General features: G+C 43.9%; 1 protein-coding gene across 2 annotated transcripts; it reads left to right on the forward strand.

The window, feature by feature from the left end:
- The first annotated feature begins 3,533 nt into the window (after positions 1-3,533).
- On the forward strand, positions 3,534-24,724 carry LOC113416595 (protein eva-1 homolog C-like). 2 transcript variants are annotated; one of them, XM_026674606.2, is made up of 8 exons: positions 3,534-3,735; positions 5,866-6,068; positions 9,714-9,837; positions 11,727-11,879; positions 15,129-15,272; positions 16,113-16,187; positions 20,866-20,958; positions 22,281-24,724. In XM_026674606.2, exons 1-8 carry the CDS (start codon positions 3,636-3,638, stop codon positions 22,661-22,663), a joined length of 1,275 nt encoding a protein of 424 aa, XP_026530391.2. In that variant the 5' UTR covers positions 3,534-3,635; the 3' UTR covers positions 22,664-24,724. The 2 variants fall into 2 exon arrangements, with proteins under 2 accessions (XP_026530391.2, XP_087828255.1); XM_087972129.1 differs by lacking the exon at positions 20,866-20,958 and having other exon boundaries at positions 3,546-3,735.
- The last annotated feature ends 509 nt before the right edge of the window (positions 24,725-25,233 follow it).

Here is a 25,233-nt window from a genome sequence, read left to right on the forward strand (position 1 = left end):
ACGTAGGGGTTAAAAGCAGCGTCTAAGGTCTCTCAGGCATGCAGAGATAGATAAGGGAGTTTAAAACCCCTCCCCTTATCTTGATGTGTATTTAGTAAAATGAAGAGCCAACATGTTAATTCCCCCCACCCCCTTTTTTAGAACGATCTTTTCCAGAGATTCCCAGGATACATCTCACTGTGGAATTTTTATGGTCTCTTCATCTCCTGGCTGTCTCTCTCAGAGGTGATGGGTTCCGGCCATCTGGGTTTCATCTCTCCATTGTATCATGTGTAGGTTATACAAATTCGATATAAGATTAAATATATTCAGGTATATATTCAAGAAGGATTTCTTTATCGGTCTCCCCCCTCCCCTTTTCTTCTTTCATTGAAGAAAGGAAAAGATACACGGATCTGACAGAAACACCTTCATCTTCAGAAAAGGGCCAGGATGACTGTCAAGCCCGAAATTGACATGTGCATGGCCATTTTATTTAGCCATATCTTATATTCTTTTTCTTCCTTTCTCTTTGCTGGTTAGGGAGCGGGGAGGGTTTTGGGCTTGCCACATTCCTGAGGTGGGAGGAGATAGAGAGGATTGTTTAGGCTGGGTCAGTGAGGGCGAACCTTTTTGTTGTGGTGTGCCAAAAGCGCATGTGTGCTGGCACGCACAATGCAATGCACCCCTGAGCATGCACGTGCAATACTCCCGCCCCGCCCTCTTACCTGCATTGCGCATGCATGCACCTCCCAGCTGATTTTCATCCTGTTTGAGGCCATTTTCGTCCTCCCAGAGGCTTGAGGGAAACCTCTGCAGCCTCGGGAGGCCGAAAAACAGGCACTTCCGCCGGAAGGCCTCTGGAGCCCATTTGAGGGCTTTTTCGCCCTCCTGGAGGTTCGGGGGAAGCCTCGGGAGCCTCGGGAGGCTGAAAACGGGCCCGTTTCGATAAAAATGGCCTCAAACGGGCCAAAAATCAGCTGGGAGACACGCGCAGGGGTGGGATTCTACCAGTTCGTACCTATTTGCTAGAGCCGGTTGTTACCATTCTAAGCAGTTCGGAGAACCGGTTGTTCGAAGAAATTACTGGCCTAATCCTGTAAGGAAGGCAGGAAGGAAACATTCTGGTGTTGCTTACAGAAACTGCCTCTCCGTTAACCCTTTTTACATTCTTGGCAGGACTAGACTTCCTGTCTCAGGAACTTCTCTGGAGTTTTTTCCCCCTCCTTTGCTGGTACTTTGCTTGTGTGGAGTGACCATTCAAAGTTACAATGGCACTGAAAAAAGTGACTTATGACCATTTTTCACACTTACGACTGTTGCAGCACCCCACAGTCATGAGAGGCCAGGCGAGGAGATGCGTGCCTCGATGTGAGTGATATTGAGTTGGCCACGCCCAGCCAATAACATGACCACCAAGCCATGTCCACCCAGTCACATGACCACCAAGCCACGCCCACCACCTAAGCCACACCCACAGAACCGTTTGTTAAAAATTTTGAATCCCACCCCTGGGCGCGCGTATGCGCAGTGCAGGTACGTTTGGCTGGGGCTTGCGTGCCCAGAGAAATGGCTCTGCATGGCATCTGTGGCACGCTTGCCATAGGTTTGCCATCACGGGGCTAAGTGTTTTTTTCCTTCCCGTGGGAACAGAAATTGACTCTGCTGAGACCTGGAGGTGGAGATTGATGACATCAGGCAATGGTGATTTACTTCTATTGGGGAATGTGACTTTTGGGGGCTGTTTCTAATTTCCAATATTATGTGGTGTAATTTCAGGTTGTGTCAGATCTGGAATTACAACAGACTTTGCCAATTCGATGCTTTCCTAAAAAAAAAGAAATTGCTTTGGAAGATGGACTTTGCTCTTTTCTTCCTAAATGGATTTTATCATTTGGAAACCTGACAATGACAATCATATTTTGTGTGCCTGTTATGGCTTTTCTGTATCAGGAAGCATTGGGCAGAGTTATCCTTGACTTATGACTAAAATTGGGACCAGGAGCACTGGGTTAGTTAAATAAGTCATGCCCAATTTGACGGCCATTTTTGCCATGGCTATTAAGCGAATCATGTGGTTGCTAAGGGATTCTGGCTTCTCACGGTGACTTAGCTTTTCAGAAGCAAGCTGGGAAGTTGCAGATTGCAATAACGTAATCCTGGGATGTTGCAGCCATCATAAATACGCACCAGTTGCCAAGCGCCCAAATTTTGATCATGTGATTGTGGAGATTCTGCAACGGTCCTAACTGTGAGAACCAGTCATAAGTCTCTTTTATTCAGCCCCATCATAACTTTGAACAATTACTAAAGAAATGACTGTAACATAAGACTAGTTGATCTTGAAGCTGGACAACTGTAACTTGTGAACGAAGGCAATTGTATTTGTTGCAGGATCCAATCTGAGTTGGTAACTGGGACCAAAGGTTTATTCTTCCAAGCTTTTGGGCTCATGCTAGAGTCCATCATCAGGAAACTTCTTTCTCTCTCCAGAATATGTGCACTGGGCTGTTCTATGCATTGTATTTATATGGTGCCTGGTTGTGTTGTTAATTAGTTGTTAATCAGGATGTTAATGGCTGGCTATTAAGTCATTGATTGTTGTTTCCAGTGGTGGGATTCAAAACATTTTATTACTGGTTCTGTGGCCATGGCTTGGTGGGCATGGCAGGGGAAGGATCCTGCAAAATCCCCATTCCCTCCCCACCCCACTAACCTGCTTTACAGCTCCATTCTCCTGTGCAGGGCAACCAAAGAAGACCCAGCGGATCAGCTGGGACTCAATGGGAGGCAGAGAATAGATGGGGTTGGTGGGCCAGTCAGAGGTGGGATTTGCCGGTTCTCTGAACAACTCAAAATTTCCGCTACTGGTTCTCCAGAACTGGTCAGAACCTGCTGAATACCACCTCTGGTTGTTTCCTTGTGTAGCTGCACCTTTGGCTTCTAAGTTATCTGATAAGCTGGTGGTAAATCAGCATTTTGTTGACTGACAAGGAGTCCATTTTCCAGGCTTCAATCATTTCTCTGTCAATTTTTGTCCCTGCTGGGCCAACAATCGTAGTAGCTGCAAAATTGAACACATGTCCTTGTTGATTGTTGTGTGAGACTACCAATGAGTTGTTTGGGTCTCCTCATTTAACCATTCACTTGTGTTCTTGCATTGCAACTTGCTCTACACAGAGCTACCCTTGACGACCACTTGCCTCCACAAGTGACATCAAGCTGGCCACACCCCCTGGCCACCCACACACACACTGGCCCTCCCAAGGTCAAATACAAATCCTGATGCAGACCTCAAGGAAATCAAGTTTGACACCCCTGGCTTAGAGGCCACGCACAAAAATAAAGTTAAATAAAATCATGAACTTAGAGAAAGAAAAGTTGCATGCATCGGTGGAACGACAAGCGTTATTTTGGTTGCTAATTTGGGGCCTGCTGATGTCTAAAGCCAACACAGGTTTACTGGATCTCTTTTACTTAGCTAGACACACACACACACACACACACACACACACACACATGCTGCCAGCCACGTACAGAACCAGCTCATTGTTAATGGACAATAGGAGTGTTTAGTTCCAGCAGCAGAAGGAGATGAGAGAGACCAACAGATTACATTGGAGCCTGGGCTTCACCAAGGCTGGCTATGCAATGCAATGCCTGGATCTTGGCTGATGGGTTGGCTTTGGCTGGTTGCAACCATGGTGAGCTTGTCCGGTTATCCAGCATTCCTGGAGGCAGCTCCTGAGTTTTCAGGTAAGTTTCTGAGACGATGTGCTAAAACTGGGAGGAAGGAGGATCCGGGTTTAACATTGGCAGTTACTATTTTCTGGCTGACTGTGGCTGAAGATGAGAGATGATAACTTCTAACTCAAGTCCTTAAATATCTGTTATTCCTGCAGGGAAAACTGCAGGAAATCAAAAGAAAGCAAGGTCCTTTTTAGAAGAATAGTGGCAATGACAAATAAAGGACCTCTCTCTCTCTCTCTCTCTGTGTGTGTGTGTGTGTGTGTGTGTGTGTGTCCATTCCCATTCCCTGTCAGAGCTGAAGAAGCTTCTTGGATGAGAAGAGAAACATCTTCAAAAGAAAATAACAACAAGAAAGTCCAGTTGCCTCCTGAAAAAGCACCTTTGGGACGACTGTGTGTGTGCGTGTGTTTCTTTTTTTGACTCCAAACTTTTAAAAAAAAACAGGAAAAATTTTGGTTGTCAGAATAACACAATTGGAAGGGACTTTGGAGGTCTTCTAGTCCAATCCCTTGCTTAAGAAGCAAACCCTATATCATTTCACACAAACGGTTGTCCAGTCTCTTCTGAAGTTGCACTCACAACTTCTGGAGGGAAGTTGTTCCATGGATTTAATTGTTCTCACTGTCAGGAAATTTCTCCTTAGCTCTAGATTTTCTCTCTTTGATTAGTTTCCAGCCATATATATATATATATTTAAATTCTGCCTTCTGGTGCTTTTTATTGTCCATTGACTTGAATTCATACCAGCCTAAATAGAAATCTTTATTTCCGGATTAAAAGTATTCTTATTTTAATCCTGTAACCTCTTTCTTTCTTTCTTTTCTCAAAATTCTTTCCCTCTCTTCCTCTTCTCTCTTCTTTCTTTTTTTCTTTCTTTCTTTTGCTTATTTGTGTATGTATTGTGACTGGTTTTAATTGTAAAAATTTAATAAACTATATTAAAAAAAAAAGAAATCTTTATTTCCTATTTTACAGTCACTAGCCAACTGTGCTTGCATTGCTTCTATTTGTTTATCTTTCTCTGTGTTATATTGTCAGATCTAGGGTGCTTCACTATAAATTGGAAATAGCATTTGTAGGGCTTGAACCAAGCTCACAACTTACGGCTGTGTTATTAAAACCGTAAAAAAAAAAAGAAGAAGAAGAAGCAGTTTAGAAAATGACCTTCCTGCAATTAAAAATGCAAAGCTATACGAGGGCCTGTCAGGGCAGTAAGTGATAACTTCATCACAAATGTTCAATGCTGTCCATCTGGGTCCCCCCACCCCCAGTGATTTAATGCCAATCCTGCCATATTTAATAGCAAATTTGTGCTGGAACAGACTGCTAATGAAATACCACATAGCGCTGGCTGGTTCTGTAGGGCGGCTTGAAAAGTGTGACGGAAGCCTTCAGAACCTTCTGGGATTGAGAAAGATGGGGATGCTAGGGTTGTCTGGCTAGACCAAGGGTCGCCAACCTTTTGGACCTCAGGGACCACCAAACTCATAATTTTAAATCCTGCGGACCAAGAGACCCTGGGAAAATCCCCCCAAAAAGTCCGCAGGAAAATTCCCCACCCCGTTTTCCTACCGATCGATCGTTCTTTATTTGGGATTGCAGGATACCGTCTCCAGCTCCATTCTCAGGGCGGGGAGAGAGAGAGAGACTTTTGGCTTCGTGCAAGGAAAGCAGCAGAAGCAGCAGAAGTCTTTCTTTCTCTCCCCCAAATTCTGCCAGAAATGAGTCTTTGTGAAACTTGTCACACCGGCACAGCCTCTTGGGGCAGGAGGCCTTGCAGGGTCCCAAAGACTCATCTCTGGCGGAGTTTGGGGGAGAGAAAGAAATACTTTTGCTGCTTTCCTTGCGTGCAGCCAAAAGCAGAAGAAGAAAGAAGCGGAAAGAAGCAGCCCGGTGGCCAGGCCAGGCGCGTGGGGTGAGTGGGGCAAGTTCCCCTCCTCCGCCCTTCCCCCCCTCCCCTCACTACCTCTGGATTCCAATTCCCAGAATTTCCCACCCAGCATGGCTAGCTGTGGAATTCTGGGAGCTGAAGTCCACAAATCTTAAAGTTGCCAAGCATGGAGACTCCTGGTCTAAAGTCCAGCACAAGTAAGATTTTCATGGTTTCTGATGTCTGCAACTTTCCTCTTCCACAAGGTTATCTGAGGAAGGTTTTGAAGAACCACACTATCCATGCCTGCGATGGGGGGCAACTAACAATACTTTGCCCCCACAAGACCTCCGTTACCATCCTGTCTGCTTTCTATGGGCGAAGGGTACCCAGCCCAAACCTCTGTCCAGCCTCAGGAGAAATCTCTTTGGAAGAAGACATCAATTGCTCGTCTGCAACAGCCCACCAGGTAAGACATTCTAACAGTGCAAAAGAGTGTTTTTCTGTAGAGGCATTCTGTCCTCGACTTAAATAGAAATGGAATAGAAAATAGAATTCTTTTATTGGCCAAGTGTGATTGGACACACAAGGAATTTGTCTTGGTGCAAATGCTCTAAGTGTACATAAAAAGAAAAGGTACATTCGTCAAGAGTCAAGAATTATAAGGGACAACACTTAATAATAGTCATAGGGTACAATAAGCAATCCAATCATACTAGGAAACAGTCAGTATAAATTGTAAGGATACAAGCGACAAAGTTACAGTCCTACAGTCACAAGTGGGAGGGGATGTGTGATAAGGAGTGATGAGAAGATTAAGAGTAATGCAGACTTTGTAAATAGTTGGACAGTGTTGAGGGAGTTATTTGTTTAGCAGAGGGATGGTGTTCTGGAAAAAACTGTCCTTGTGTCTAGTTGTTCTGTGTCCAGTGCCCTATAGCATTGTTTTGAGGGTAGGAGTTGAAAAAGTTAATGTCTGGGATGTGAGGGGTCTGCAGATATTTTCACAGCCCTCTTGTGGACTTATGACCACAACGGAGTGGTTCATAGCTAAGCAAGACAATTGTTGACTGGGTTGTGCCCCTTTTATGACCCTTTTGGGCTGTTAAGAGAATTATTGCAGTTGTTAAGGGAACCATTTATCTTCCTAGCATTGAGTGAAAATTGGGCTGTTGGTCTGAGCTTGGCAGTTTGGCTGCAAACCTTTCGTCACCATTTGAGGAGACATCATCAGGGCGCTTTGGGTTGTGCTCGTCTGTCCACAGATGAGCCCAATCCAAAACTCACTGATGAAGTCTCCTTGAATGGTGATGAAATGTTTGCAAACAAACTGCTGCCGAAAGCTACAGCCACCCCTCTCCTAGAAAAATGAAACATTCTAGGAAATATTAAAAAGGTAGAATATTATATTTTCCCTAAAGGAGAAATATGTTTCTAAAGACATAAACTCAGAGCCTCAGCTCCCTGCCCCCCCCTCCCAGCAGATATTTTGGTGCCAACCTATCTGCAAGACAAAAGACCTTCACCCTCAGGACATGATAGGATTAGCCCTTGGTCAAGATCCAATCCAAGACAAAGCCATTAAGCCATCATAGGAATTGTCCAATACCCTTTCGGAACACAACCCTCTTCATTACATCATCACCCAGGCAAGATTCAACCAAGCCTGGGACTCAAGACAACCTACAAAGTTACCCCTGCATGGCCCCATGGGAGTCTGTCAACCAATCAGAATACATTTCTTTCACAGGGACAAGAAGCAAGTTCAAAACCCAAGAGAGGGTCTCTCTCCCTCCCCCTCTCCCCCTCTCCCTCCCTCCCTCCCTCCCTCTCTCTCCCCCATGTGCTTGATTGCCCAGGACCTCAAACCATGTGGCCCTCTCCACCATTAAACCATCTTTCCAAACAACCTCCTCCCTGTGTCCAGTGTCTTTCTCCCCACGTGGAACTGAACCCAAATGGACATTTCTTCCGACACTGTCAAGCTCGGCACTCAGACCAACAGCCCAACTACCAACCCGAGTTACTTATATTCAAATACATTAAGTGAAAATGCTAGGAAGAGAGAGAGAGAGAAACTCATCTCCCTACCTTTTTTTAAAAAAAGCCGTTTTCCTCTTTTAAGTGTGGAATCATTAAGCAAATAAACAGAATCAATAACAATAAACAAATGAACAGAAATGAAGGGAGCATCAGAAAAATAAAGTCTTCTATGCTGTAGGACCCACGCTTTCTTTGAGGGCAAAGGAAGAGCAACAGAGAATGAGAAAAAGCTGTTCTGGTGTCAGCCTTCTCAACATGAGGAACCTCAGTTAAATGAAACCCCTGCCAGCCACAGCTAGAACCTATCTCTAAGTGTGACAACTAGGGCGTTGACAAGAGGGCATATTCCCTCCTTTGGTTGTTGAGTTGTGTGAGCCAAGGAGAGAAATTCCCAGTGAGGAGGTGTCGGAAAAGACAGATTGCCATCTAGCGGCTAGCAAAGCAACACACTTGGGAACTGCCCAAAGGCTTGGCTGATGTTGAGATTTCTCCTGTAGATGGCTTAAAAGACCTGGGAAGGAATGGGCTGGAAAAATGTTTTCCTGCTTTTTCACACAAAGAGCCAAACTAGACTTAGGGCATAAAAGGAAACCAGGCCACCAAAGAACAAGGTGGCTGGACACCATGAAAGTTGACACCAGCCAGAGCATAAAACAACTCAAAGAAGTAGTGCAAGATCAAAAGATGTGGAGAGATCTGGCCCACAGAATCACCAAGAGTCAGACGTGACAGAATGGACAATCAAAGTTAGGGCACAATCGAGACAGCTCTTCTAAGGTGTTTTCTCCACCATCTATGAAATGACACAAAAGTTTGCTGGCGTAATTTCACAGGTGGGTATTTAGCAGGTTCTGACCAGTTCTGGAGAACCAGTAGCAGAAACTTTGAGTAGTTTGGAGAACCGGCAAATGCCACCTCTGACTGGCCCCGCCCCTACCTATTCTCTGCCTCCCATTGAGTCCCAGCTGATCGGCTGGGTCTTCTTTGGTTGCCCTGCATAGGAGAACGGAGCTGGAAAGCAGCTTAGTGGGGTGTGGAAGGAATGGGGATTTTGCAATATCCTTCTCCTGCCTTGCCCACCAAGCCACGCCCACAGAACCGGTAGTAAAAAATTTTTACATCCCACCACTGTAATTTGCTCTGGGTAATATGGCCAGCAAATGTTATTGTTTTAAGCGATTTAACCATTGATGGCTGTTCCTGCTTGGGGAAAAGCTAACTCATCTCTCAAAGATGAGCTGGGGAGCAGGTGGCTTTGATCAGAACCTTCAAATATAAGTCCTCCTGCTTGAGCAACCTACTTGCCAGACCTTCATAACCACAGATGTTCCCCAAGGCAGACACTTGGTTAGTCCAAAAGTGGGTGTGGTGGTCCCCAAAGCATCTTTCCCTTCTTTGGTACATGTTCCTGCAAGAGTATGAAGGATACATCCCTTTACATCTAGGGTCTACCAGTTTCTCCAGCAATCTTGGAATTGCTCATCTTCTTCTCCTGGTGTCAGCACCACAAACAATTGTATGACTTGGTTAAGACATTTGGCAACCTGGTCTATGTTAGTGTGGGGTTGGCACACACTAAAAATCCCTTAAAAGCATGTATTGGTGTGACTTTCAAACTGGGAGATGACTGGGGAGATCGGGGCATGTCTTGGGATGCTATAAAAAGGACTCCGTATGAGGACATCAGGCTTCTACCTCCATGGATCCACAAGGGTGTAAACAACGTTCTCGTTTACTTGGTCCATAGGGAAATTCAAGACTTTCAGTCACTTGGTGCATTGCATTTGTAAGTGAGATTTCTCTACTTCACTTAATACCTATTAGGAGTTTCAAGACAGGAATGAAAGAAGCTGGGAAGAAGCAAAGTGGAAACATCAACCCTGCTTTTTCTATCCTGCCTATCACCAGAATTCCCCAGTCAACAGCCCTAAATTAACTGAGAAAGAGAAAGCTTACAAACTGCAAATTCTAGAGAAGGTCGAGATGCGGAGAACCTATGCCCTTCTAAGGACTATTTATGGTCTTTCTAAATTAGATATGGCTACACTTATTGCTTGTCCTTTTCCACCAGAAAATGATGGATGAGTGTCAGGACCACCGATGGTGCCATTTCCTTGTCCACAGCCGAGTGTTTGGGCCCGATCCATGCCCAGGAACACACAAATATTTGTTGGTTTCCTACAAATGCAGACCTGGTAAGTGACTTCAGCAAGGCATCTGTGTGGGAAAGGAGAAGATATGTAGCTCTAGTAGTTCTGAAGAGTTGCAGTAGGTCATCCAAATCTGCTGTAACATCATGGGTAGAAACCAAAAGTTTCAATCTATCTGGAGGGCTTTGGGAAAAGGGTCGGCGAAAGCTGGTGATGCAGATAAGAGACTTCTTAGAGAAAGGTTGAATAACTCTAGGATTCTTCAGAGAGTCCTCAATAGAGAGAATCCTTTGTTCACATAACAAAGAAGTGGCAGGGCCTTGTTTGCTTCCCACTAGGTTAATCTAAGAGAGCCAGTTTGGTGTTGTGGTTAAGGCAGGGGTGTCAAACTCGATTTCATCGAGGGCCGCATCAGGGTTGTGTTTGATCTCCAAGACAAGAGACTGTGCAGTTGTGAACTGGATGGGGAGTATTTTCTCACGTCATTATAGTTGTGCTTTTAAAGTTGTAGCAATGTTTGGCAGAATCTCATCTGCCATCATCAGGCTTGTGTATTGGGTTCGTCTGAACCCAATCACACAAGCCTGATGGTGGCAGATGAGATTCTGTCAAACGTTGCTACAACTTTAAAAGCACAACTATAATGACGGGAAAATACCGAACAAAGCTGAATACCATACATGTAAGTACCCGCAAAACTTAAGAAACACACACACACACACACACACACATGTATATGTATATGTATATGTATATGTATATGTATATGTATATGTATATGTATATATATGTATGTATGTATATATATATTCTTCCCTCCCTGGAGAGAACTGGGTTTGATTGGATCTCACAAAGATTTTCTTTGGGTTAGGCCTTACAAATTATCAGCTCCTATCTGCCTTACCAGATAGACCAGACAGGAAACAAGACCAAATAAGTTAATTCCACTTTATTATAAAGCAATTTATATATATATATATAAAAGCGTGCCCTTCCCGAGCTCCCATTTCGCTGGCAGAGGCACTGTAGCAATGATGGGATTCAATTTTCTTTACTACCAGTTCTTGGGCATGGCTTGGTGGGCATGGCAGGGGAAGGATACTGTAAAATCTCCAAGTCAGAGGTGGTATTTGCCAGTTCTCCGAACTACTCAACATTTCCGCTACCGGTTCTCCAGAACTGCTCAGAACCTGCTGAATACCATCTCTGCACTGTGGGCCAGTCCTTCACTGTTTCCAGGGTGGGTCTGTGGGCCAGATCTAAGCATCCTGTGGGCCAGATCCAGCCACCAGGCTTTGAGTTTGACACCCCTGTGACATTAGTCTAAAAACAGTGAGACCTTGAGTTCTAGTCCTGCTTTAGGCACCAGTTGGGTGACCTTGGGCCAGTCACTCTTTCTCAGCACTAGCTGAGATAATGCTCAACCACTTCTGAAAAATCTTGCCAAGAAAACAGGGACTTGTCCAGTCTCCAAGAATCAGACATGAATGAATGAATGAGAAAGAAAGAAAGAAAAAGTTTATATGATCACCTGTTGAATTTCCGTTGAAAATATGACATCTAAAATTAGAAGAGGTGATTTTGAAGCTTAATCTGAAAAACCTATAACTGCAAACAAACCCAGTTGATTAAAATCTTGGAGCTAAATCATATTAAATTGTAGTTTGACTAACAGTAGTCATTGAATTATTGCACAAAACACAATTGTCCGGGTCTATGCAATACATTATCCAGCACTTACAATCATTAATGGTTAACACCAGCTCAAAAGAATTCATTTTCAGATTTAGCCTGTTGTTCTGGGAGTCAAACTTGTACTGATAGTCCTTTCCTTATCTCAAATATGGCCTTCATAAAAGGAAGAGAGATTTTAAAATATCACGGAGCAAGGAGTGGGTAGAGATTGATGAGGAATGACTGTGTTTCATTTTCAGCCAATTATCGTCTCAAGACCGTATGTGAAAATGACAAGATGAGGCTACAATGTCGGAGCAACTCAGTTCTAGCAATTTATTCTTCGATTTATGGGCGACCTTTGCGAGGAAAGCTGGAGTGTAATTCTATGAATGGGACAGAGCCTGAAATAGGTACATGATAACTCAGCCTCTGCTAAGACAATCCTAAGCATTAACTACACTTGGTGAGTCTATGGGCCTTTCCACATCAGGATTTGGTGCTAGCTTGAAGGTTGCTCTGAATTTCCATCATGGCAACTGGTTGGAGAAGTTTCCCCCATTGCATCAAATCCTCTGACAACATCCCAGGTCCTGAAATGGGAAGGGTAGCTGGTTGGCTTTGTAGCTTCCTTTAAGCAGCCTGGTCCAAGCAAACAAAGCTGAAATTGACCAGAGTTCTATCACAGATCATATGGTGGTTTGTAAAATGGCACACTACTGTTTTTCCCCCTTCTTTTCATCCCCCACCCCTTTGAGTTGGAGATGAAGGAACCTTTGTTGTTGTTGAACCAGTTGTGATGGATTTCAGCCTTTTGAAATGCTGAGGCTTAGAGAGGGAAAGTGATGGTGTACAGGTGTTATAAGGGAAACAGGTCCCTTTAAGTATCGCCTCCTTCAGACATGCACTCTGGTTCATCTTCCCTGTTGGATAATTCTTCTATCCTTCTGCAAGAGTTTAAAGACCTGGCTCTGCAGGTTGGCCTGAGGACCAAATGGGGCAGTTTGGAATTCATTGTTGGAATGTATTTTTGTGCAACAACTACAGTAGTATTCAGCCAGTAGATGGCAGTGTTTACAAGTTTAGATCTATGGAATATACTCTGTTTTTTTTTGTTCTGAGTTACAGAAGAACAGTTAAGCAGTAAAGCACATGGTGACTGCATTTTATTTGGTCTATAGTGCTATATATAAATGGAATTTCTAACATGGGTTGATGGCATATTCCACCTACCCTCCCATTTGCTTTCTGTTCTCCACCCATCCATCTTCTTGATTATCATATGCATGTATTTATTCTAATTCTGTTCCTGTGTCGTAGTTCTTTTACTGTTATATTATTGTACTTCTGTTCTGCTTACACTCCTTTCATTTTTCTTCCTTTTTATTATTGTAAACCACCTAGAGTAGTCTCACAGCAAGATAGGTAGCAAATAACTGTAATAAACAAACAAACCAATAAATAAACAACCAACCTACCAACTGGTGGATGCAGTTAGTTCTGAGCTGAGGCTTCATTACTGGACACAAAAAGTCAACAATTGGTGTAGCTGGACAACTGCCAAGATGAACACTCTAGGAAGGGTTGATGCCAACCTCTCATGACCTTGACTTGCACTCCTTTTGTTGCCTGTTTGTTGCCAGCTCAGCTCTGGCCCTTTCCCCATTTATAGTACTGACTCTCCATCCAGCAGAAACTAACATTGGCATGAAATTCGCTCTCCACTTAGCCAACCCTATTCTCCCTTGATGGCTTATGTCAGTTGAAAGGTAGACAGGAGAGATGCTGAGGTCAAAAATAATACACTTCACAATGACACTGCTGTGTTGTAAGGCTAACATTTAAGGAGCTTGGGCACTGTCCAGGAATGCTTTTCTAGAACAGGGTTCCATTCAAACAATTCTGCAGGGTTCCCAGAGAGACGAAGGGCAAAAAGGAGAAAAATGCACGGAGGACATCCGTTGTTAAAAAGGGTGAATTTGTTCTCCAGTAAAATAAAATAAAATAAAATAAAATAAAATAAAATAAAATAAAATAAAATAAAATAAAATAAAATAAAAATAAAAATAAAAAAATAAAATAAAATAAAATAAAAAATAAAATAAAATAAAAATAATAAAATAATAAAATAAAATATAAATAAAATAAAATAATAAAATAAAATAAAATAAAATAAAATAAAATAAAATAAAATAAAATAAAATAAAAAAATAAATAAATAAAATAAAATAAATAAAATAAAATAAAATAAAATAATAAAATAAAATAAAATAAAATAAAATAAAAAAAATAAAATAAAATAAAATAAAATAAAATAAAATAAAATAAAATAAAAAATAAAATAAAATAAAATAAAATAAAATAAAATAAAATAAAATAAAATAAAATAAATAAAATAAAATAAAATAAAATAAAATAAAATAAAAAATAAAATAAAATAAAATAAAATAAAATAAAATAAAATAAAAGCAGAAACCCACATCTGATATTTTGTGGGTTCTGGTTTTTTGTTTTGTTTTAAGAAAAGCTAACAGCTTCATGGCCTGAAAAAGCTTGAAAGACTTGGAGTCTCTTTGACACCAAGTGTGGTGACCTGATTCACTCCAAATATTTTAAACTCCAGGATCTTCTCGGCATCATCTGAGCAAAACATCTGGAACATCTCTTGGTGAACATCTTTCTTTGCTTTCAGTATCTGAATAGGATGGGACAGATTCACCCACACCGTGCTCGCATTTTATAAATGATGAACAAAAGCCACATCCAACCTTATACTAAGCGGGCCTCTACCTAATGCATAATAGAGATAATATGGTGTCTTGACTCTAACAAAACTTGCGACCACCCATTTGAGACTGACTGTGGTAGACAGTCAGTCTTCGAGGCCTGTTTGGAAAGTCCACAACGGAGCCAACTGTGATGACCTGGGGCATGGCACAAAGGCAACCCAGCCAGATAATAAGTAGAGGTCCCTTTATTAGCTCCAACTTTGCCCCCCCCATGTTCCAGTTACCTTCCGGTTTGGAGAAAAACTCACCCAGGAAGCTGCAACTGCCTTTGGCTGCACATATTCCAATCCAAAATAGTATAAACAAAAAAACTTTAAGCTATATATTCAACAAAGCAAGATAAAGTAATAAATCTGGCAGGGCAAGATAAGAAGTTATAGAAGTGAGGTAACATAGCAGTAAATCCAATCTGTTGGGAGGATGCCAGGAATTCAGATAACAGCAGCCAACATTAGATAAACTCAATGTTTGTTCCCGACAACCGTCCATCCCATCTGCCTCTCCTTTAAACTCCCTCCACAAGTGTGCCTTGTGAAGGGAATCAGGGCCCTTTCCTCCCTCGTTAATCCATGCAACCCATGTTGCTCTCTTCTCTCTTCTTCCCTGCATGCCCTAGGATAAAGAGGGGGCGGGCCTGGATCTTCCTCTGAATTCCCTCTCCCTTGTTCTACTTCTCCCCTGCTCTGCCCAGCCGGATTTTGCCCTTCCCCAGTTTCCTCCACAGCCAACGGAGCCACACTCCCATTCCCTGTCAGCTGTTCATCTTCCTCCTCAGATTCAGACTCCAATGGGGACATGACACCAACCTCCAGAATTTGCCATTTCTCCATCCCCACTTGGGCTGACTGCATTGTGTATGTGTGTGATTTGTAGAATGCATAGCTCCTGATGCCTTGAGAAGAGTGTCCCAAAGGTGCCACAAGAAGAGGAATTGCACCCTTGTTGCTAGCACGGCTACATTTGGAGACCCTTGCTTCCCGGGGGTGAAGAAACAATTGAGAGTGTCCTACACTTGCGGTAAGTAGGACAGCAAATTAACCTGCCGATATTTGAGGTGGGAAGGACGCGCAACTGACAAGCTAAGTGGTCAGTTGGTCCAGTTCTCCATTCCAAGCTAGACCTGTTTAGGGCTTTGGCATAGAGATATCACTTAGCAATAGCTCTTAGTCTTATATATCGCTCCACAGTGCTTTCATGGACCTCTCTAAGCAGTGTATAGAGTCAGCCTATTTTTCCCAAATAATCTGGGTCCTCGTTTTATCCACATCGGAAGGATGGAAGGCTGAGTCAACCTTTAACCAGTCAAGATCAAACTGCTGGCAGTGAGCAGAATTAGCCTGCAACACTGCATTCTAACCCTGGGGAGGGAGGGAAGGGCAATAGCAATAGCACTTAGACTTATATGCTGCTTCACAGTGCTGTGAAGGTCACCAGGAGTTTTTCATTCAGTTGTTGTTTTCTGAGAAGTCTCAGATAGTATAATCTCTACTGGGCCCTTTTGACCAGGGCTGCAATGTGAGCACCCCAGGTCAGGTCCTCTTTTAGGGTAACACCCAGAAACTTAAAACTGGCCACTTGATCCACTCTGCCTCCATTGATAAGCAAGGGCTGGATGTCTGATCTGTTCCTTTTATAATCCACTATAAGTTCCTTGGTCTTATTGGTGTTGAGGACCAAGTTGTTGTCTCCACGAAAGCAACTGGTCCCACTTCATCACGGTAGGCAGACTCATCCCCCCTGGAGATAAGTCCCACCACTTTTTTTTCCATGTATGTTAAGATGGCCCCTGGAAATGATAATTATTATACAATATTTTGTTTGCTTTTCCCATCACCTGCACTCCTGTGTGTCTTTCAGTGCCAAGGCAGTTGCTAGAAGAAGCAACACGTGAATCCTGGGAAGACCCCTTCTCAATCTCAGATTACACCCATGGTAATTATTCCGCCTTGATTTTAATCCACAGTACGTCTCTGGATAGGAGAAGTACCTGGGGAAAGCCTCCTCTCCAAAAACCTTTTCTTACATCCATGGAGATTCTCAATCGTCTAGGACAGGGGTCTTCAAAACTTGACAGCTTTAAGACTTGTGGACTTCAACTCCCAGAACTCCTCCTCTGGTCATGTTAGCTCAGGAATTCTGGGAGTTGAAGTCCACAAGTCTTACACTTGCCAAGTTTGAAGACCCTTGCTCTAGGTTATCGTTGTCCCAAAGGTCCTTTTTCAAAAGGCAACTGGACTTTCTTAGATTTTTTTTTCCTTTGAAAATGTTTCACTTCTCATCTAAGAACTGAACTAAAAGAAGCTTCTTGGATGAGAGGTGAAATGTTTTTGAAAAAAAAACAACCCAAGAAAGTTCAGTTGCCTTTTGAAAAAGCACTTTTGGGATTATCTTCTCTAATATCAAATGCAGTGGTAGGATTCAATGTTTTTTTACTACTCGTTCTGTGGGCATGGCTTGGTGGGCATGGCAGGGGAGGAATACTGTAAAATCCCATTCTCTCCCCACCAGAGGTGGTATTCACCAGGTTCTGACCAGTTCTGGAGAAACGGTAGTGGAAATTTTGAGTCGTTTGGAGAACCAGCAAAAACCACCTCTGACTGGCTCCACCCCATCTATTCTTTGCCTCCCAAGCCCCAGCTGATTGGCTGGGTCTTCTTTTGTTGCCCTGCACGGGAGAAGGGAGCTGGAAAGCAGGTTAGTTGGGGTGGGGAGGGAATGGAGATTTTACACTATCCTTCCTCTGGAATGGGGTGGGAATGGAGATTTTGCAGTATTCTTCTCCTGCCATGCCCACCAAGCCATGCCCACAGAACCAGTAGTAACAAATTTTGAATCCCACTACTGCTCCCCACCCCACTAACCTGCTTTCCAGCTCCGTTCTCCTGTGCAGGACAACAAAAGGAGACCCAGCCGATCAGGTGGGACTCGATGGGAGGCAGAGAATAGACGGGGGCAGGGCCAGTCAGAGGTGGTATTGGCCGGTTCTCTTAATGACTCAAAGTTTCCGCTACCATTTCTCCAGAACCAGTCAGAACTGGCTGAACACCATCTCTGATCAAATGGTGTAGAGATAACAGTCCTTGAATTCATGAATGCCGAGGAGAAATCTGGGACCACTATGTGGCTGCAGAGGAGTAGAAGAGAACAGCGGTGTGTACATGAAGCTCCAAAGTTTGCTACAAGGACTTAACTCCCTCCCATTCAAGAAATAGTTCCATAGAGACTGGACCTGGTTAGCAGCCATCCAAGGCAAAACCAGGGTTGGATAGGAAACCTAGTACATTTGGAGAAAGACCCCAAAAAAAATATTTGAACAAAGCCAGCCAATCACAGGCTGGAAACATGAACCGACTCAATTGGAGGGATGATGCTCTTGCTACATTTTTCCATAGGTTCCATCAGGTCTTCAGGTAACAGGCCAAGTTTTCACAGCCTGTTTTCCACACAGAATAGAAAGTCACTGTAAAAAGGGTGGGTGCCCCTGGGATGATTTTCCCAAAGGGGTGCCTTTTATTTGGGAATTCTGGGACCCAAATATTTTATTTATTTTACTTATTTATTTGATTTGTCAATCGCTTACAAGATAATACCCTGTTTCTCCAACAATGCGGCCTCCCCCAATAGGAAGTCCCAGCATGTTTTATAGGCATGAAATGAAATTAAGTCCCTCCCCCAAATTAAGGCCTATATTAAAACATGCGAAATGGGGGGGAATGGCGGGGGGGGGGCTTACTGTTAGGAAGTACTTTTGTTGCACACCCGAATATGGTGCTGCCTGCGTTGACCCTGATACAAAGTACCCCACCAACGCCAAAAAAAAGACCCGGCCTTATTATATGAGAAACACAGTAGGTATAAGTATAAACATGAATAAGAATACAGGAAATAGGTACGAATAAATAGGGACAAAAAGTAGGCACAATTGTGCACTTATGCATGCCCCTTACAGACCTGTTAGGAATGGGGTGAGGTCAATAGTGGATAGTTTAAGGGTAAAGGAGTGGGGGTTAGAGCAGTGATCCCCAACCTTTTTATGCCGCTGACCCGGTACCGGCATCAGCTGGGCGCCGCTGGCCAGTACCCGGCATCAGCTGGGGCGCCGCCATCTTTTTTTTGATGAAAAGTGCTTCTGGTGAGCTTTCTACCGGAAAAGCTCACCGGAAGCACTTTTTCATCAAAAAGATGGCGGTGCCAACAACCAGCGGCCGGTAGGACTTGTTCCATGGACCGGTGAACTGGGTCCCCGGACCGTGGTTGGGGACCCCTGGGTTGAGAGGATGTAACAACAATATCTAGCCCAGTTGGGCAAAATTTGCCCTGGAGAAAATCCTGTGGAGGTCAACCCAAGGAAAGGAAGGAAGATGCTTCCTTGTGCCTCTTCTGTGTCCCATCCTATAAAGAACTCTTGACATCCTCCAGATGTTGCCATGGTCCATCTCTCAGCACCAGTTGGATTGAACCAGGGTGAGCCGTCCTGGGATTGGTAGCTCAGCAAGGTCTGAAGGATCTCAAATTCTCCACCCTCCGTCTGCCAAATGGAGGGGAGAAGCCCTCCCTCAGTAGCAGTGGGAAGTGCTTAAGAAATGCAAGCAACATATTGTTGTCCTCCCTCAGCGAAATCCATTCTCCAGCTTCTGAATCCAGCATCTCTTTCGATTCCCTTTGCCCTGAAGAGAACAGAATTCCCAGTGGGATTCAGAATTCCCAGTGGCTCTTTTCTGATTTCCCCATGGCATGAGATTTCAGTTGGGCTCCCCAAGGGAAAACTGCATTCCCTCAAGAGCCCTGTTGTATTTCCATAGATAATAAACCTGTAGCAGCCTGTAGCGCTGACATAATTCCCTCCTATTAGAACATAATCCCTTCCTGGGATCTTGCTACTGGAACATGGAGGCAGGTTGCCAAATAATAGCAAAAATGATTTCCTACTGGCTTCTGATGGGAAATGAAATGACTGAATTCCCACCATGTCATAAGCTTGGTTAAAGGGTTGCTTGGTGCTTTTGTAGTCGATGGCATACTAGCATGTCGTACATAGCAGACTATTAGGTTCACTGTAGTGTGGCAAGCCAGAAGTGCATTAATCTGGTAACCACATTGGGACAACGGGGCTGTTATAACTGTGAACAGATCTAGCGGAGTGTCATGCCTGAGGTTGCCTGCAGTCAATCTGTGCAAATAGAGTCGTAAATATCTCTTCCATTTTTGCACAGTTTAGAACAGGGGCATCCAACTCAAGGCCCGGGGCCCAGATCTGGCTCATGGGCCCACCCTGGAAATAGTGAAGGACCAGCCTGTGGTGCCTCTGCCAGTGAAAAGGGAGCTGAGGAGTCCATGTGTGGCCCACCTGAGCTCCATTTTTGCTGCTGGCTATCATGGCCAAAAATAGAGCCCAGGAAGGCTGTCGTGGCCAAAAACGGAGCCTCAATGTGTGACATCAAGCTGGACACTCCCATCCTAGCCACACACACACACAAACACTGCCCCCCAAGGTCAAACACAACTTTGATGTGGCCCTCAATGAAATCGAGTTTGACACCCCTGGTTTAGAACATTGGGATGGATGGGTAGAGAAGCAAAATGGCTGCCTTAAACTTTCCTCGCTCCCTCCAGAGGACCTGATTCCACCCTGCTTTTTGAAGTATGGTCTTTCTCATACCCTTCAACCTGACCAAAGTTGCTTATTCCTGGTCACATGCATCTGGGAAACCTCCCGTGAGATCATATCAACAGAGCATCATCATGAAAACTGCATCAACGATACCATTTGCTTGATGATGTCATCAGTGAGACACTTCCTTGCCTGATGTCATTCCTACTCCTTCTGGAGTTCTTGACCACCAAAACTAGTGGCACAGAGGATGGCCTAGTGTTGTGGCCTGTCAGCCGCCGGCCCTTCCAGCAGCTGAATCAGAGGAGAAGGAGGAGGTGTGGGAGTCAGGGTCAGCATCAAGACAACCTGAGAGCTCCAAGGGGGAAGAAGGAATGGAGCTGTCGGGGGGGGGGGGAGAGGGAGAGGGAGAGAAAGAGAGGCAGAGGTGGAGCCTGTCAGCCCTCAGATGGAGAGTCAACAGTCCCCAGGTCTGGCAGTGGCTGATGGAGAAGAGGAGGAACAGCTGGGTCCAGTGCCTGATGCATGGCTGCGCAGAAGGCAGAGGAGAGGAGAGCAGTGGAAATCCATGGGCTGATCCTCAGGATGGAAGAGCAACTGCTGCTAGCGAAGCCACACCCTAGCTCTGGGGATAAAAGGCAGGGGCCAGAGATGAATAGGTGGCAGACAACTATCCATCTCCCTGCAGGACAGACTTGTTAGCCTGTGGTGAAAATAACTTTTTTGCCAGGGCTGCTGGTGTCCTAATAAAGGAATCATTGCTTCAACTACAGAGGGTCTGTCGTGTTTAGGGATTTGGGTCAGTTAGGGAGTAACACATAGGTTTTGGTTGTCAAAAAGTCACCCATCCCCTATCTGGAAGATGTGGCCTTCAAAAGATGCATGAGCCAGTGAGTTTATGCTTGTCCCATAAGTGATACAGACTAAGAACCGGAACTTTCTTCTCTTGCTACTGGAGGCATCCTTAGTAAGACCATCCTGTCCCCTTATTTGCTACAGGTGGCTGGTACACCGGGCCGAGGCTGTCCAAGCGGTTCCAAGAAAATCTGATGATATTTACTAACTCTCTGGAAACAATAGCCCATATTTGGGGTACGTGCGATCCTTCTTGGCCATACAGGAGTGCATGGTGTGACATGAGATTTTCATCCTACATGAGACACAACCTTTGACCACCGCCAGTCATCGTTCCCTTACCAGATTCCTTCATGCCTTCAACCATGGCAGAGCTTCTAATGTAGTTGAGAAGTTCTTCAAAATGCAGGGAGATATTCAGAGGTGTATCACATGTTGAAAGTATCACATGTTGAACTGTACAGCACAGTCAAACATCAACAGTTGACCGCAGGAATTGTTCCGTGGTGTTTTGTATTTTGTTATAACATGTTTTATGATAATTTCATGTTGCAAAGTGTGTTATAAAATTTCCCAAATTCTAACTCTATGGGAGTCACGCTTGCTAGATTTTGGACAGACTCTGTTAAGTTAGCCAATTTAAAGTACCTTAATTGAAAAAGGTTTTGCCCTACCATATGCACCATTTTAAGGGATGTGGTGGCTCAGTGGCTGAAACGCTGAGCTTGTCGATCAGAAAGGTCGGCAGTTGGGTGGTTCGAATCCCAAGCGCCATGTAACGGAGTGAGCTCGCGTTCCTTGTCCCAGCTTCTGCCAACCTAGCAGTTCAAAAGCATGTAAAAATGCAAGTAGAAAAATAGGAACCCCTTTGGTGGGAAGGTAACAGCATTCTGTGCGCCTTCGGCGTTTAGTCATGCCGGCCACATGACCACGGAGACGTCTTCGGACAGCGTTGGCTCTTTGGCTTTGTAACGGAGATGAGCACCACCCCCTAGAACCAGAAACGACTAGAACGTATGTGTGAGGGGAACCTTCACCTATATCTTTATGTCTAGTTAAAGGTTACAGACACAAGAATTTTAATAGTATATAGCTAGATTTTTGCAATCCTTTGGGATTCAACTATCCCTGTGACTCTTTCATTTCTCTCTCACCATTGAGAATTTAGGGCAAGTTTATATCCAGCCTCGAGACCAGAAAACTATTTAACTTTTCATCTTTAAGATTGAGGAATTAGAGGATGTGGTTCATATCACATGCAAAGCCACGCTGTATGTTGGTTGAACATTAGTAGAGAAGGAACAGGCTAATTGTATTTATTTTTCATTAAACATAAGAGAAATTAAATTTATTTTTGTCTCCTGGCCTCACCAGTTACTTTTTGGATTGTAGGATTCATGAGGCTACTAACAAAGCCAAGTACAGTCCTCTACCTAGACAAACAGTGCACATTCAGGGAACGGTTATGTAAACAAGTAAACAAGGGTTGAACAAGCCATGGCTTGTGAGGTTTGTGAATTCAGACTAAATGCACTGAACATCAGCTTCTCTCTTTGCAGGTGTTCCCGAGAAGGTGGGCTTTTATTTCCTATGTGGGGTTTCTACAGGACTGATCTTTCTCCTCCTCTTCTTTGCCCCCAAAACAACCTTCTTGCATGACTTCAAAGGGGCCTTCAAAAAGGCAGATGTGACTGAGTCCTTGCAACTGGAGACAACAAAGTTACAGGATGACCAAGATGAAGAAAATCGGGAGGAAAGCTCTTCTGAATCTTCTTTCAGCCATCTTACCTCCAATTACCGGAACACCAACATCTTTGGGCCGGAACTGACTGCAGCCTTGGAAGGGGCAGCTGATCAAAGAGGCCACGAAGGCGATGAAATTTGGATCCCCAAGGAATCCAGCCCATATGCCATCCACAAAATTAAGGCGGCCACCAAATGAGAAGGACTAACATTGGAAGTTGGGCAGAGTGAGCTGCGCTGGGTGAACACAGGTAGTCCTTCATTTAATGATCACAATTGGGACCAGGAGTTCTGTTGTTAAGCAAAGCAATCAGAGCTGAAGAAACTTCTTGGATGAGAAGCAAAACATCTTCAAAAGAAAAAAACAAGAAACTCCAGTTGCCTCCTGAAAAAAGCACCTTAGGGACAACCAAGACCTGGATGACTGAGAATCTCTACATACTTTTAGCTATACAATTTGGGATTGAACACCCTTCGAATGATGTGGGAGTAGGAATGGATTTCCAGAGGGAGGAAAAATTGCAGACTACAGGAACCATTTGCACTACTCAGGTCACCCTGAGGACACAGATACACCTCCAAGTGGCCTCAACGACTCTCTAAAAAAGATGCAAATGACCAGCTGCCTGCAAGGAATATAAATCCTTCCATTCCCCACCATCCAGTCAGAGCCGAAGAAGCTTCTGGGGTGAAAAGCGAAACATCTTCAAGTAAAAACCAAGAAGTCCAGTGGCCTCCTGAAAAAAGCACCTTTGGGTCAGTGCAGTTAAGTGAATCTCAGTCATTAAAAGCAAAATCCGGCTTCCTCCATTGACTTTGATTGTTGGAAGCTGGAAAAGTTGCAAATGGTGATCGCATGCCCCCCGTGGGATGCTGCAACCATCATCAATACATACCAACTGCCAAGAATCTGAATTTTGACCATGTGACCGTAGGGATGCTCCAATGGTTATGAGTAGCAATGGCAACAGCAATAGCCCTTAGACTTATATACCACTTCACAGTGCTTTACAACCCAGTGAGCGGTTTATAGAGTCAGTCCCCAACAATCTGGGTTCTCATTTTACCCACCTCAGAAGGATGGAAGGCCGAGTCAACCTTGAGCCTGGTAAGCTTCGACCTGACCAATTGCAGTCAGCCAGCTTTCAGCAGAAATAGCCTGTAGTACTGCACTCTAACCACTGTGCCACCACGGCTCATACATGGTGTATGTCATTTTTTTCCGTGCTGTCGTAACTTTGAACACTCGCTATACAAATGGTTATAAGTGGAGGAACTACATACTACTTGTATGTGAACAGTGGGCCCAGATACCTGCTGTATCCAGAAGATTTCTTGCAGATTCAGGGCCAGCTCCTTTGGCCACGTTTACTGAAAACAATGCTAATCATGTAACGTTCTATTTTCAATATAATTTTCAATATAATGTCGTATGGGGGAAATTCATCAGAGAAAGGTATTATGTTTGGAAAAATTAGCAATAAAAGGAAACCAGGCCACCAAGAACACGGTAGTGGAACACCATCAAAGCGCACACCAGCCAGAGCATAGAACAACTCAAAAGAAGTAGTGCAAGATAGATGTGGAGAGACCTGGCCCACAGAATCACCAAGAGTCGGACACGACGGAATGGATAACATCATCATTATATCTTCAATCTATATGTTATTAGGTTGCTAGGAGTTGGAGGGGAAAATGTGTAAATTCTCCCCTTCCAAATGATGTCAGCCATGTAGGGAAGCCAGACCTGGGGGTGTGTTTAAACCCTGAAATTATGTCAATAAAAACAACTTGGAAGTTGACTTGCCACCCCTCAGGAGACACCAAGGTTGGCAGAAGTCTAGACTGTTTACTTTTAGGTTTCTCTTGCTTATTTTGTGTAGTGAACGATGGATGTCTGCCTCAAACTTTTATCCTAATAGCCCCAAGGATAGGTGAGATGAACATGCCTTTTAGCATTCAGAGGCATGTGATTCTTTTTTCCTGCATTTTCCATTAGTGCCATTTGTGTGTATTACATTTCTTGTCATTCATAACCTGACCTAAAACTTTAATGTGTGCATTCACATAAAAATAACCAACAAATTGATGTTTAAGCTGTGTGAAAATCATATTCTTTCAAAAAAACCTCATTGCTGTTTGTGCTACATCATTCTTCATATGGATTTTAGTGTGCAGTGTTATTAAAACTGGGTAATTTCAAACTGACATTGGCAGTGTAAAAACCCAAAGACAACTTGAATCTTCTTCAAATATCTCAGATGACAGCTCCTGGTTTTGTCTTCTTTTTGGTCACTGACTGTCATGGTAGAAGCAGGTAGAAGAACCAGCTGTCAAAATATTTTACAAATTAACAGAGTTGGATGGGACCTTGTAGGTCATCTAGTCTAACCCCCCCGCCCAAGCAGGAAACCCTACACCATTTCTGGCAGATGGCAGTCCAATCTCTTCTTGAAAGCTTTCAGTGATGAAGCTCCCACAACTTCCGAAGGCAACTTCTGTTCCACGGGTTGATTGTTCTCACTGTCAGAACACTTCTCCTTATTTCTAGGTTGAATCTCTCCTTGATCAGTTTCCATCCATTATTCCTTTTCTGGCCTTTGGGTGCTTTGGAAAATAGCCTGACCCCTTCCTACTCTCTAGGGCAGCCCCTCAAATATTGGAAGACTGCTATCCTGTCTCCCCTGGTCCTTCTCTCCACTAGACTAGCCATGCCCAGTTCCTACAACCGTTCATCGTATCTCAGACACTAGATGAATATTGCTAGGC

This window comes from Notechis scutatus, chromosome 10 (genome assembly GCF_049901735.1).
Source record: "Notechis scutatus isolate UNSWTSFEM ecotype Mainland chromosome 10, rNotScu1.2, whole genome shotgun sequence".
Classification (NCBI taxonomy): Eukaryota; Metazoa; Chordata; class Lepidosauria; order Squamata; family Elapidae; genus Notechis; species Notechis scutatus.